At 44.8% G+C, this 13,331-nt stretch overlaps 1 protein-coding gene across 7 annotated transcripts in view; it reads right to left on the bottom strand.

The window, feature by feature from the left end:
* Positions 1–5,057: 5,057 nt before the first annotated feature.
* Positions 5,058–13,331, bottom strand: part of EPN2 (epsin 2) — a 43,854-nt gene continuing 35,580 nt past the window's right edge. For all 7 annotated transcript variants that reach the window (XM_040575115.1, XM_040575113.1, XM_040575118.1 and 4 more), the window contains 3 exons: positions 11,901–11,993; positions 10,792–11,007; positions 5,058–9,205 (listed from right to left, as the gene is read on the bottom strand). In XM_040575115.1, the coding sequence (XP_040431049.1) occupies positions 8,868–9,205; positions 10,792–11,007; positions 11,901–11,993 (647 nt within the window). In that variant the 3' untranslated portion in view covers positions 5,058–8,867. The remainder of the gene's footprint in view (positions 9,206–10,791; positions 11,008–11,900; positions 11,994–13,331) is intronic.

Below are 13,331 nucleotides of genomic sequence, written 5' to 3'. Positions count from 1 at the left end.
TTCAAGAACAGTGAAAACCCAGGAAAAAAAGAGTCTTACTATAGTGGGATCCCAAAGTAACAGCAGCTGTTACCACCCTACTCATCTACTAGTTAATCATTCTCCTTTTTACTTCACAACTGGACTGAGTTCCCAACCTCTTGTAACACAGGTGGTGGTACGAGGCTGTCAGCTGGCACGGCAGCTCCTGTTTGTTACGCTTAAGTCTCTCCCAGACAGTGAAATTGGCCATTAACCTCCTAACTCAAGCAGGAAAAACTCTTCATTTGGAACTTGTATCCTGCTACTGTGCTGACACGGGGTATGTCAGGAGGCACATCAACACCACCGAAACACGTGAGACCCACGAGAGGTAAATGAAGCCTCTGAGATAGCTCAGGACATTGCAGCAGCCTGCTCTCCTCTGCCAGAACGGTCTCAAGGAGCTTTGGCAGTGCCACGCAGCACGACACACGCACAAAGGGCTGACGCAGCCAGCTGCTGGTGTCACCCCAGCTGGTGGCCCTGCCGCAGATGTGCTGGGATATAACACTGGCCTGGTGCGCAGGAGCATGGGGACAGAGGTGACAGAGGAGCAGGATCACCATGTCAGTGCGGGGAGCACTCCAGAGAGCAGAGCAGACAACAGGCCGTGGCCATCGTGGTTAGGGATGCGAGTGCTAGCACACTGGCTTTTGTCACTTCACACAGCAATAATGGAGATTTGGGGTGATTCTGCAGATCATAACACAGCTGCCCTCCGTGCCTGCCGGGCAAACAGCGCCAAAAATAATGGAGGATGGAGCTTCTCCAAATTCCTTCTTGCTGCTCCATGCAGAGCAGAGACCACGATGGGCAGAAATCTCACCTGGAAACAAGCCCCCTGTGGCAGAGGTGGAAAGGGCTCAAGACAGACCAACCGGCCTTGCCTTGTGGGAGAGCCTTCCTGCCATTGGGGTGGAAGCCACGCTGGGAAGAAGCAGCAAAGGACGTGGTCTGAACAGTGTCTGAAAGGACTGTCTGAACAGCGTCCTCCTCCTGTCAGGAAAAGGAAAATTGTTTGCAACCCCTTTAGGAACTGGTATTTGCAGCCTTTGCTACCAAAACTGGAAACAGCAGCAACAGCTTCTGCCCTCTCGTGGCAGTTCCCGGCCTTTAGGAAGATGTTAGTGACTGCTAATAACAATTAGCTAACGAGATTGTGTGAAGGACACCCAAGTCCTTCCTGTTCCTACATGGAAAATTGCTCAGCACAACGGTGCCAGCTGTCCTGCTGCTGCTCCTCACCCCGGGGGAAACACCTGCCAGTGTGAGGAACCACCTGAGCTGCCTTGCAGGGAGCGGGACTGAGCCAGAAATCTGTGCATCTGCGAGCACTCAAGAAGCTGCCTTTGTCCTCAGGCTGCTGAGGCTATTTTGCAACGGCAGTATTGCAGCAGCTAGAAATTATCTCCATCTGAGAATCTTGCAGACAAATTCAAGCTGACAACTGCTCCCCAGCAGCAGTGCTGGTTAAGGAGCAGGAGTCTCCTGTGAAACGCTCCAAAAAGGGAAGAAAAAAAAAATAAAGAACACCACAGAGGCACAAAACAGCCAGATTTGAAGAAAGTCAGACCTTCAGGTCCGACTCTACTTGGTCTCATCACCAGCAGCTTCTCAGCCCATCACAAAGCAGCCCCTGGGTGACCCATCTGTGCCCCTGCCACCAACCAAAGCAGCACGCCAGGACCTGCTGCCACCACCTCCCCCCAGCCGTTTCCCCATTCACCTGGCAGCGCTGGTGGATGGCACCGAGCAGCAGGCAGGGGAGCAGGAGCCTGCAGCAGGGATGTCCCCAGGGCATCCCTCAAGCCCACTCAAGGATCCCAGCCCCCGTGGGAGCACCGTGAAGCCCTCCTGAACACCCCCCAGTCCAGCCAGGCTGGACACCCCACTGCAGCCCCTGCCACAGGCTCCCACCGCTGGGCTGAGCATGTCCTGGGAGCACAAATCCTGTTAGAAAGCATCCTTTGGCCATTGAAGCCAGGCCTGAGACCCCCAGGATGGAGGCTGTGGCGCTAGGGTACGGTGAGAGCAGGCAGCTTTCCTGGCTGGGTGCAACCAATTCTGTCTCTTGTCCTTCAGCAGGAAGATTAGCAGAAGCATCTAACTGTTGTAGGCTTCTATTTTTATACCTCTATTCAGGCCAAGATATTTAAGTACCCAAATTCACCTCCGAGAATATCACTACATTTAGTGCCGGTCTTGCTGAAGACATTAAAAAAAAGGTTAAAAAAAAAAGCAAAACACCACCACCGCCCAGCACAACACCAACCAGACCAGACCAAGGGCTCCCAGGCCGTACGCTGTTACGCCAAATCAAAACTGGTTCCCTTCAGCTTGGTTACCCCACTGACTTCTACTCCCTGCGCCTTAAATAAAACCAGAGCCCCCCTTGTCTGATTTTCACAGGTTCCACATTCCCAGCCCGCTGTGACCCAAGGAACGTGTCCAATGATTACCTGTGGCACAAAACACTGCAGGTGGTCGAGGCACAGCATGAGGAGATCCCCAGGCGTGTCGGTGGTAACGTGGCTGGGGGACAATCCTGCACCAAGCCGGCATCCCGCGATCAGCCCCCAACTCCGTGCTGCTCCGGGGCACAAAGCCCTGCCTGATCCAGCCCCGGAGCACGCTGTGGTTTCCAACAGGCCAGGCAGCTGCACTGGTGACTGTTAAATGCAACGGCTTTGCTCCAGCCCAGGGAAGCCTCTGCTGGGCTGGATGGAGCTCCGATGGCACCTGCAGCAGTTCCAGTGCCGCAGCACGCTGTGTCCAAACAGGGCTCAGAACCACGACGCTCCGGGATCCCCAAGCCACCCGAGCTATTGCTGCACTCCCAACATTTACGATTTCCTATTTCAACCTTTGCAAACCCCTCGGTTGTGTTATGCTGGTAGGCTGCCAATCCCCTATCGATCGCCGCACTGCTACCAATTAACCGCCCTAATGGGTAATTGGCAGGGATGTTTAAGGCACCAAAGGGAACAGGGAGGGGGCATTTCCAATCATTGAAACCCAAAGTCTTCAACAATTAGAGGGTATAATCGATTGACAGCAAGACACTGAGAGACAGGATTGCTACCACGATGTACAACACTGGCTCTTAGCTATTTATAATCCCGAGCTCCAAAACAAACTGCCGTCTTTACAAAATCAATGTTCATTTTGTGTCCACTTCACAGTACGGAGGAGAGTTGATAACCTGGAAGGCAGATGACAGCTAGCTTTAAAAAAAAAAAAAAAAAGCGGAAGTTTTTAGTATGGGGGTCTGCGTAAATCAAGCTTGGTTCTCAGAAAAGTGGACTGCAGGCAGTTGCAGCAGTCTTGCCAAAGCCAGAGCACAAGCTGGCTCAAAGCATTTCCCCCCAGCTCGATGAAAACGAGCGGAAGACCACAGCTTGCACCGCTCACAACCCAGGACAAACAAGAGGTAGCAGCAATGTACGTACTCAGCAAAAATACTTGGCAACACTGGTGCGGATGAGGGCAAGCCTCTAGATAATACTTTATCCAGATAGCCGTCTTCCTCCCCCAAAGCAGGCAAATACCATCTCGCTTCGCAGAAAGGAAGAGGAAACCCGGGGCAGGGAGAAAGCCGCTTGCCCAAGGTCAGAGGAAGGCGCAGACACAGCCAGAATCTCTCCCAACAGCTTCAGCAGCTCAGCGCACCTCCAGCAGCCCCTCTGGCTTGCAAGTCTGTGGTATTAAGTTCCTTTTTAAGGGTATTATACACTCATCACAAAAGTTTCCACTTCAAGCCTTTCCTAAACCTTTCCTGTAACAAGCACCTTTATTTCAAAAAAACATGCAACTTCAAGAGGCCAGGGTAAAACAGAGTAAAAGAGCAAAGCAGCACTGATCACGCAGAAGAGAGAAGGGCCAGAGGAGCAATAAAAAACACACGGGCAGAGAAGAGCCATCCTGCACAGGAGCAGAACGCGAGTCACAGAACATCCTTCTGTAAAAAGCAGAGGTACAAAAAACAAAAGGTGTCTGGGCAGTCATCTGTGGCAACAGAGGTTTTTCTTTTTCCCTTTCATGCCCCGACACAGAAGCAAAATGAATTAAAGACCTGACCGGAGGCGAACTCGCTCTCCAGGGAAACTGGAGCGTTACTGAAGCGGTGGGTTTGTGGAACGCCCACAGCAAGCTCTGTGCCACAAATCTGAAATCAAATCGTTAAGACAGAACTGATGCTTTTTTCCATGCCCGCCTTTCCGATCATCAGGTCTCTAGCACCACTGAAGTTGCAGCGCTAGAAATTAAGTGTTTGATTACTGATCAGTCTGATTGGCAGCAAACCGCAACTACAGGAAACCTGGAGGGGCTCTGGAGAGGCAGCTCTTGAAATAGCCTGATAATGAAGTACCTTCCATTTAAACCAGCCTGAATTAGAAGCCGAAATCAACTCCCAGCTGGAGCCAGGCTCGCTGCTACCCAACCTGCAAGGCCACTTCGATCGATGGGGCAAAGCCAAGGCTGCAGGAGTGGTACGGCAACGACTGCAAAAACAGGAAGCAAGGAGTCCAAAAGTCAGTTTTGTCACAGTTCCCCCAACCCTTATTCCACGACTGCCTGGCTTTAAAAGTCAAGTGCTCCCCAGATTCCGTCTTGACATAAATACTGAAGCCTCTGCAGAAAAAGGATCATCCCTCCAAAAACGCTGTTTGAACGATAATGTGGTTTAAAGAAGCAATTCAGCCACCTGCAACACAAGTCTTCATTTTTATTGAGTTAGTAAGGTCTCAACTGATTCTGATTTAAGTGATCTATAAGAAACCCTTCTTTCTCATAGCAAGAGCAGGCCTGCCCCAGGAAAGTGATGAATTCATCAAAGAAATCACATTGACAACGTACAAGAAGCATTACTCTCAATAACTGTTAGATTTCTCCTAGAGCCTAGGACTTTTAGCACAAACCTTAATAATCTCAACCAATCCATCAGCTTTCTTGAGAACTAAATCAAGCAGGAGAGCAACAGTTTTGAACAGGATATAAACACTACGCAGAGTCTCGAAAAAGCAACACGTCTGGAATATAAGCAATACAATTTTAATTCTGACCAGTCACCTACAAACCCCTTGTCTTTCCACTGTTCTGATGGCATTATTAAATATCACATTTGTGACATCGCTCGGGAAAAATGACACAAAGATACAGACATTATGATACAATAGTACAAATGATAAATTATTTATACAGTAAATAATGTCAATAGTCAGCACAAATTCATAAAAAGCAGCCGGCTCCCAGTATTATGAAAACAGTTTGGTAAATATTTAAATTGTAACACTTGTAAAGGAAGCGAGTCTTGTGAGATTCTGCTGTGAAAAATAAACCATATATTTCTCCACAATTTGTGCAATATTAATACATACAGTACACATTAGAAACTGTAACAGCAAAAGGGAAGATGGATAACAATAGTTGTCTTAGCTACGGGACTTCAAAAAGACTGTAAACACCACAACCCACCATGGTTTTCCTTCCCTGTCCCCTCAATGTAGTTTAGTTTCTATATAGTATAAAACTGAATAAATAACTGAGCTTATTTTGGGTTTAAAATTATGCCAAGATATCTTTGTTTATTTTTATTTTTTACAAAATAATTAACACTTTATCTTTGGTCAATTTGACCAGTAAGGCTATTTTGGGATACTAACATTTTTAAAAATCAAAAGCACTTTTAATATCTGCAAGTGAGAAAAGAAGGGGAAGAGGGAAACGCATCTGGAGAAATACGCCAGAGCAGACGCGATCGGATACGCACACGTCCCCCATGCAAGAAGAGGTGGGAGGGCGGGGAGGGGGGAGAATTATTCCGGATAGCAGTTAGATCGCCGTGAAATAGAGTTACCATTCTGGGCGCAGCTGAAGCTTCACCTGGCTAGGGCAGAAGCCGCCTCGCAGCGTCACCGGTACAGCACCCCGCGCCTGCACGGCACCTGCGAGGTACGGGCACGGCTCCAGCCGAGCGGATTTACTCACGCAGCCGCTCATTCTCCTGCCCTACAACGCCCACGCCGGGCTGGGAAGGTCGGCACGGCTGGAGTCCTCAGCCTAACGCTTTGCAGCACCACGGCCCGGGCTGATCGCCGTTCAGTGTCTTGCCATGGTTTATTGTGCGATACACACCTCTCTATGTAACGTGAAAGGAATAATACAGCTCCTACAGAAGCGGCTTGGTAAAAGCAACAATTTGCCAGTCAGCAGTTTCATTAAGCCAGGGCTCCCTACCAGACCATCACATTTTTACCAATTCATGGTGACAGATCATTACTCTGAGCTAGAGACGACTTGACAATTTTAAATGCTTACTATCAACCCCATCATGCCTTGGAAAACAGTTACCAAGTGTTTGACGAGAGGATGTGATTAGAACTGCTTGGCTGAATAGATAATGCCCCATCTCACTGTTGCAAATGCATTCAAGTGACTAAGGGAAAAAACATTGAGTGACCTCAACTCCACTGTTGATAAAATTAAATTGGAAAAATAATAAAGGATAAATCTTGCCACAGATCAATTGGAAAGCACTTTTCCCCCCCCATCTGCAAGAATCACACCCTTCCTGGTCTACACTTCTCAATAACTTCAACAACAACAAAAAAGTAAAGTATTTCTTCCTTATTCTGAAAGGCAACATGAATGGTTTTTTGTTTTCTTTTTTTAAAAGACATACTGGGTGTGGACAGTAATTCTTTTTCCTCCTATATAAAAACAAAAGCAGATGAATATTCTGAATCCTACTTGCAATTCAATAGTATCAAGAGGATAGAACAATCTGCATAGAAACATCCACACATTTAGCATTCCATATACTAATAGAGCTACACTGACCTACACAGCTAAAATCTGTGATTGTACCCTAGATTTGATAGTCGTTCAGCCTCCCCTACCCAGAAGACACAACCCAGTCCCTTTCGTGTTAGCCAGCCCTTCCCTCCTGCGGCACACGGCCCTAGACTGGCACAGTCCCACACAGCATCATTACACCAAGACACAGAACTCTGGCAATTTCTTTCAGCTTTTTTTTTTCCTTTTTTTTTTTTTTTTAATCTCTCCTTATTAGGGAAAGGCCACCAAGATGCATCAGTTCATACAGAGATGCCCTCGAGGCAGTAGCAAGCGCTGGGACATCCCTTTCCACGTACTCCGCGCACACTTGTGAAAGCAGAGCTCAGAAACGCTGCCGTCTCTGAGAAGGCCAGGTTTGCACCAGTAGCACTGGCTGAAACCTGAGCGTGGTTTAGTGCCGATGAGTCCAGACATGCAAGTTAAAAATGTATAGTTCAGCTTACAATTAATAACTGTAAATGGAACCGGTTATTAAGATGGAGTGCACCTTTCATTAAGAAATATTAGTCGATAAAATTAATGAGTCACGTTTGTATGTTAGGATTCTTAACATCTCAAGAAGTATTACAAGAAAAAATAGCCTCTCTTCCGATCTTCAAAAAGGCTAAACATCTGTCCATTCTGGTAATCGGAAAACGGGAACAAATCAAGGGAAAGGCGACTTTAGTGTTTTTTCTTTTTAATGTAGTCTTAAATCACGTTATGTTCAAATTCAATTCATCTAAAAATAATTAGTCACGAGAATTCGTTTTGATTTGCATTATGAATACTTCATTTAAAAGTAAAATATTTTAGTGTTAATCTTCCCTTTTAAACTCTCTTTACAGAAACAAAGAGCTAAAACCATAAATAAGAGGGCATTAAAACCATAAAAATGACATTTGCCAATATCTTAATTTTTCAGCCAGACTTGATAAATCTATCAAAACCAGACAGTTAAATAAGAACCACATTATAAAAATTAGCAAAAAAAGGACTATCAGGTAACTCTGCAAACTCAAATATGAAACTGTACTAAACAAAATATGTGCAAAAGTATACAAGAGTAACTGCATATAGCAAGGTTAAGCCTGAATTAGTTTTAAAGCTTGCCCCGGTGAAATTGAATTCAAAGTTGTCCCACTGTATTTCTTTTTTTCTTTCAACTCACATTGTAAGTCAAATAAAAACAAAATACACATGATAACTTCCAAACGAAGCTGGTACTGGACAAGCACAGAGCAGGACACTCACTCAGCACGAGTGCAGCATGCCACTCACAGAGAGTTCCTCAGGAGTCCTTAGAGTAGTGTACAAATTCAACACTGCATACAACAGCACACGTTATACTTGACAACTTGAGAATGTTCTTGTTTTTTTTTTTTGTCTGCTTTTTCCTTTCGAGACAAGCTTGCTTTCTCGGTCAAACCTCTGATACGAAAGCAGTGCGATTTTGCGTTGCAATGTTTAATGCATAAAAACCAGCCACCTGGGCCCTCCGAATCGTTCTCCTCTAAGAGTAAGGACTATGGGTGAACCAACAGTCTAGAACTGTGTATAGTTATGTGCAAAACATTCACTAGCACTCTGAATCTCAGGTCTATCATATGGGCATAGGAAGTGACAGATGCAAGTAAATAGTAATTTCAGGATCCAGCACATCATCTGACATCTACAAAATAGCCAACGGAGTTTAAAATGGCAGGTTCTCCCTAGAAAGTGTATTGAAATGATTAACAAAGTAACAAAATGGGCAGAATCTAACTTTGGTGAAAAGTCTGAACATTTCACATAATGCTCAACAAGCCAAAGTAAGGTACCATCTGTAGCAAAGACTAGATTTAGATTAACTGGTAAGTAGAGACAACTCTTCAAAGATCATAACTGTAAACTGCAAATCTACTTCCAAGTCTCTTACACACCGTTCAGTCCACACAGGCCACGTTCATTTCGCTGTAAAGACTTCAGCCTGGAAACACTATGAAAAGAAAGTTCCTTTAATTGGGTCTTTATAGGAGAAAAGGGTTAGTTGTATTTGTAGACTGGGACGCTGACGGCGGGATTCCCGTACTGTGAAGAGGTTGGGTCATTGATCCTGCAATGCTCACGTTCAGCCCCTGGCCCATCCTTGTTAGAGAAGCCACAGTGCCCATAGCTGGTATCGGTGCCATTCCCACAGGCACTGGGGCCATGGAAGACAGAGGTATTGGCTCCATGCTTATTGGTGGCACAGCACTGAAAGAAGGGCTGGTTCCCATCACAGGACTCGCTCTCATCTGATTTAGAGTGAGTGGCTGAGGCTGATTCACTTGGAAGGGGTTGATTGGAGTTGGTGCTGTAGCTGCGCCTAGTTTTGAGAGAAGGGGGAAGAAGGAAGGAGATCGCACCTCCATAAACGTTGAGGTTTTGGAAATCATCCTTTCCAGCAAAGAAAGCACCTTCTGTACATCCCCACATGCTCCCAACCCCAAATCACCCTGTGGGGAAACCTGCGTGGATGCCATTCAGCAGACTGGGGCTGCACTGGTGCACAACTACAGTCCGTTTCGTTGAACCTATCAACGCCAGAAAATACTCATTTACTGACCAACAGCTTCCACTTTTGATGACAGTCATGGGAGCGACATGTTCTAAATTTGATAACCTGGAACATGCCTACCTACAACATCTGATTTATTCTTTTTTACTACTACTAAAAATTTGCCTTAAAAAGGCTATTCGTACTCCTTTGCTGCAATCTAGCTACTGCAGATACGTGCGTTTTCTTCAGGATCTCTTCCAGTCGACTCCATTTAGAAGCCGTACATGTTTCTGGCACTGAGTTTTGACAAGAATTCATAAAGTAAACAAGTTGTTTCCGAATTACAGCGGTGCTAGAAAAAGCAGAGAATAACTTTCCCAGCGTTTGAGGTTTTTTGGGCTGCTGCCAACACTACAAATTCTTTTTGCCGTATATGCATAGTGCTATTTGGATGGCCCAGTGACCCCTTATAAACTTTTTGTAGTAACCGGTAATGGCAGATACACAGATTTCCTCTGGTTAAGCACTGCCAAGGCTCTTCACAGTTACTGTTTTTTTCCTACCCAAGGAGTTTAAACTCTTTTCTTTTTTCCCCAATTGGAAAAGTGAAGAAAATAAATACCGAAATATCACTGTGAAGTATTTCACCGGACTGGTGTCGCACGGTAATTTCAGTGCATATGAATAGCTTTTAAAGATGCATACATCTTCCAAATGTTTACCGCCACCTCCTAAGTCCGCTCTAAGTACAGGCTCATTTACAACAGGAGCCAATTTACAGGAGAACTGTGGCAGTCTATTTTTTCCCCGAATACACTACGAGAGTGTGTTTCAATCAAAACTGGGTTATCATGCTAGCCTAAAGATAGCCTAACCAGCAACACATTAAAATATACTGCAGAGTTTGCTATTTGGAACCTCAGGTTGGAGCCAGAGATGCTAATTTGCCTGCAGTAGCACAAAGGAAAGGGCTATTCCCTACATGCTTGCCACAAGAACCTATTACACCCTCCCGAGGTATTCTCTGGTGGCACATGTTCACCCCTTACCTGTTCTGACAATCAATCAGTTTTAGTTCAGTCATCTTTAATAACCAAAAGCCTTCTTCTAACCCAGATCCTTCTGACCAAGCAAGTGCAAAAGTGGAAGGAAAACTGCTTGACCAAAGCTAACCCAGCAGATCAGCTGCAGACACAAGAGTAGAAACTCTAGGCTTTCAAGGTCCGGCAGCATGCCTAGAAACCATGCCGTCTCACCCTCCTGCTCTCAGCCATGATCTGCTGGCTGAAGTAATCCAGAAAAACAAGCCAAAACCGGCTAATGTAAAATCAAATGGGATTGAGTTAATGCAGAGTTTTCCTATAGGAAGGGAAAGGTAAAATAAAAACATGAAGGAATGTGCAGAAACAGACCTGGCGCTAAGAATGGATTCAGCGAAGTTACAGGTTGCGGTGGCTTAGACACCAGTGAATCCAGGTTCACCAGAGCAGCATTGGGGCCCAGAAAAGACTCGGGGGTTTTCCGAGCTGCACTTTGTTTGCCTGATGTCATGCTCGAGTGCTGGGAATCAAAGAGATCAGGGCTTGTGGTACCGCTATGCTGGGATGGCAAAGTGGAACCTGATTCAGCTGTAACAACACAAAGAGAAAAACAAAACTTAACTCATTGATCTACATAATCAAGCAAGGAAAGTCCCTACATCTCTGACAAAAGAAATATTTTAAAATCTAATGTTTGTATAAGTCACATTCCAATGTCCCAGTACACATGACATCCTCCACATGCAAGCATACACCTCAAATATTCCTTAGAAGAGAGTATCAAGAAGCTACAGTAAGAGTTGCAGAGCTCTTCAGAAGGCACCACCGGATTTGCATTGGTTAATATTCTTGCAACCGACTAAGAGTTTCCAAGAGAAAGAAATTCAAAAGCCTTGGCTTCTGCCCTTGCACTGCACCATTGTTGCACCCTCCCTAACTAGATTCCACCCAGATTTTTTATTTTGTGTTCAAGAAGCCTACCCAGATTTGAATTAGTCACCAACCTTTCAGGCAGAAGTGTCCTGAAAGTATATAGTACCAAAGCACTCATATGTTACGGTCTGTCAGGTTTTGTTTTGTGAGCAACGACCAAATGAAAAATAAGTTAAAGCATTCACAGAGGCCTATTTTCACATTTTCCTACTATTGTTACACACTAGAACTGACATACCTGAGAAATTCAGGCAACATCTTTCTGTTTGACTCTCTAAGCATGAGCTATACTCCAAACACATGCTGGATGTCATGAATAGAGGTCAAATAAATTTCTGGGTCAACACAGCAAAAGGTTGCAGAGTAAAATTCTGTGCCTCACAACGCCAGAAGTCAGTTCCCCATGAGTTCATGCACAGGCCAAAATGTTAACAACAAGCTTTTATTGCTGCATTATCATCATCTTTAACCTTTTCCTTTGTGAAGACATTTGGTGGTGGTGGTTTTGATTTCTTTTTAAAGAAACGTGCTAAAAATTCAATTCATACCTGGCTTTTTGGAAGTTCGAAGTGTGTCAAATTCAGAAAAATCATCTTTAACTGTACCATTCAAATTACTGAAGAGGTCAAAAGATGTACTTCCTGTTCAAAACAACAAGAGAGCCCTGTCATTAGCAGATCTTTGGTTGCATCACACACCTGATCCTACTGAAAGCAATTTCTAACCCTTGCACGTTACCAGGAAGCCACTGTCAGGTCCCAGGAGGGCATTTCAGATCAGCTTGAGAGCTCCTACTCTTGCACAGGAGGGAGGATAATGCCACAGAACTGTCCTTACAGCATTAGCTGAATGATTCATAGCGACATGCTTTTAAATCACAATGTAAGGCACACCTCAGCATGCTGGGATTTTATTGAGTGCCTGCACTAGAGAGAGGCCCAGGCCGGAACACATTGCTGCAGAAAGAGAGAGCAGCAACAATTTTACAGCCTTAACCATGGAGTTCTCCGTATTCGTCTGAATATGCTTCTAAAGTAGCATCACTATAACTTAAGATTTGACTTATGCTTCCTAAGTTAAAAGGCATAGGAATGCAGTAGAAAGTGTTATCTACCCCATGTACAGATGGGAAGGCTCTGCTGGCTGAAAACCCAAAACTTGGCCATAGCTTGCAACGAATGAAAACAAAACATTTTGAAAATGTGGACACACCCTCGCCTCAAAATGGAGGAAGAAAAACCACACCTACATGAACAGTAATCACAATACTGAAAAGCTTTGAAGTTGTTTTTTTGTATGCACAGAAATGCCTTTTTTTTCTAATTTAGTTTTAACCCTCAACACATTCCAAGCCAGCAAAGGTACAGACTTAGCTCCATAAAAAGAAGAGAATGAGTAAAGATTCTGTGTAATAATACCTATCAAGAACAAAGACCACCATAGCTTAACAACCATTCTCAGAACAATCCAGTTATTGCTCTTCGCTCAGAGAAAAGTAGATTAGACAACAGCTTGCAGTACCCACTTTGCGACTCCTTTGTTTATTACACACTGTGATGAATGACCGGCAGAAAATGCATTTAGGATGCATTTAACTGTGGTGCCAATATGAAAATGCCAGGTACTAAGGCTGCATTAGTTACAGAGGATGAATAGACAATCTCATCAGCATCTTCTGCATCTTGCTTCACTAAAGTTTAGGGATAGATTCGATACCCTCAATTTGAAGTAACAAACCTTTATTTGGACCTCTAAAATCTCTTCAGAATGTGGGGCTGCATAACCTGTCAATCTATGTCTGCAGAGGCATCCATCTGCACAGCTATTTATCATGATGAAAGGTAAAATTATAGCAACATTCATTTCCAGAAATTAAGTCCTCGTCTAATTAAAAACAAAACTCAGTTAAAAATGCAAGAGGAGCAGCAGCCGTAAGAGCTCGGTATGCATCCACACATACTAATAGAAGAACGTAGAAG

This window comes from Cygnus olor, chromosome 15 (assembly GCF_009769625.2).
Source record: "Cygnus olor isolate bCygOlo1 chromosome 15, bCygOlo1.pri.v2, whole genome shotgun sequence".
In the NCBI taxonomy this organism is placed as follows: domain Eukaryota; kingdom Metazoa; phylum Chordata; class Aves; order Anseriformes; family Anatidae; genus Cygnus; species Cygnus olor.
This window is presented reverse-complemented; position numbering and strand designations above follow the sequence as displayed.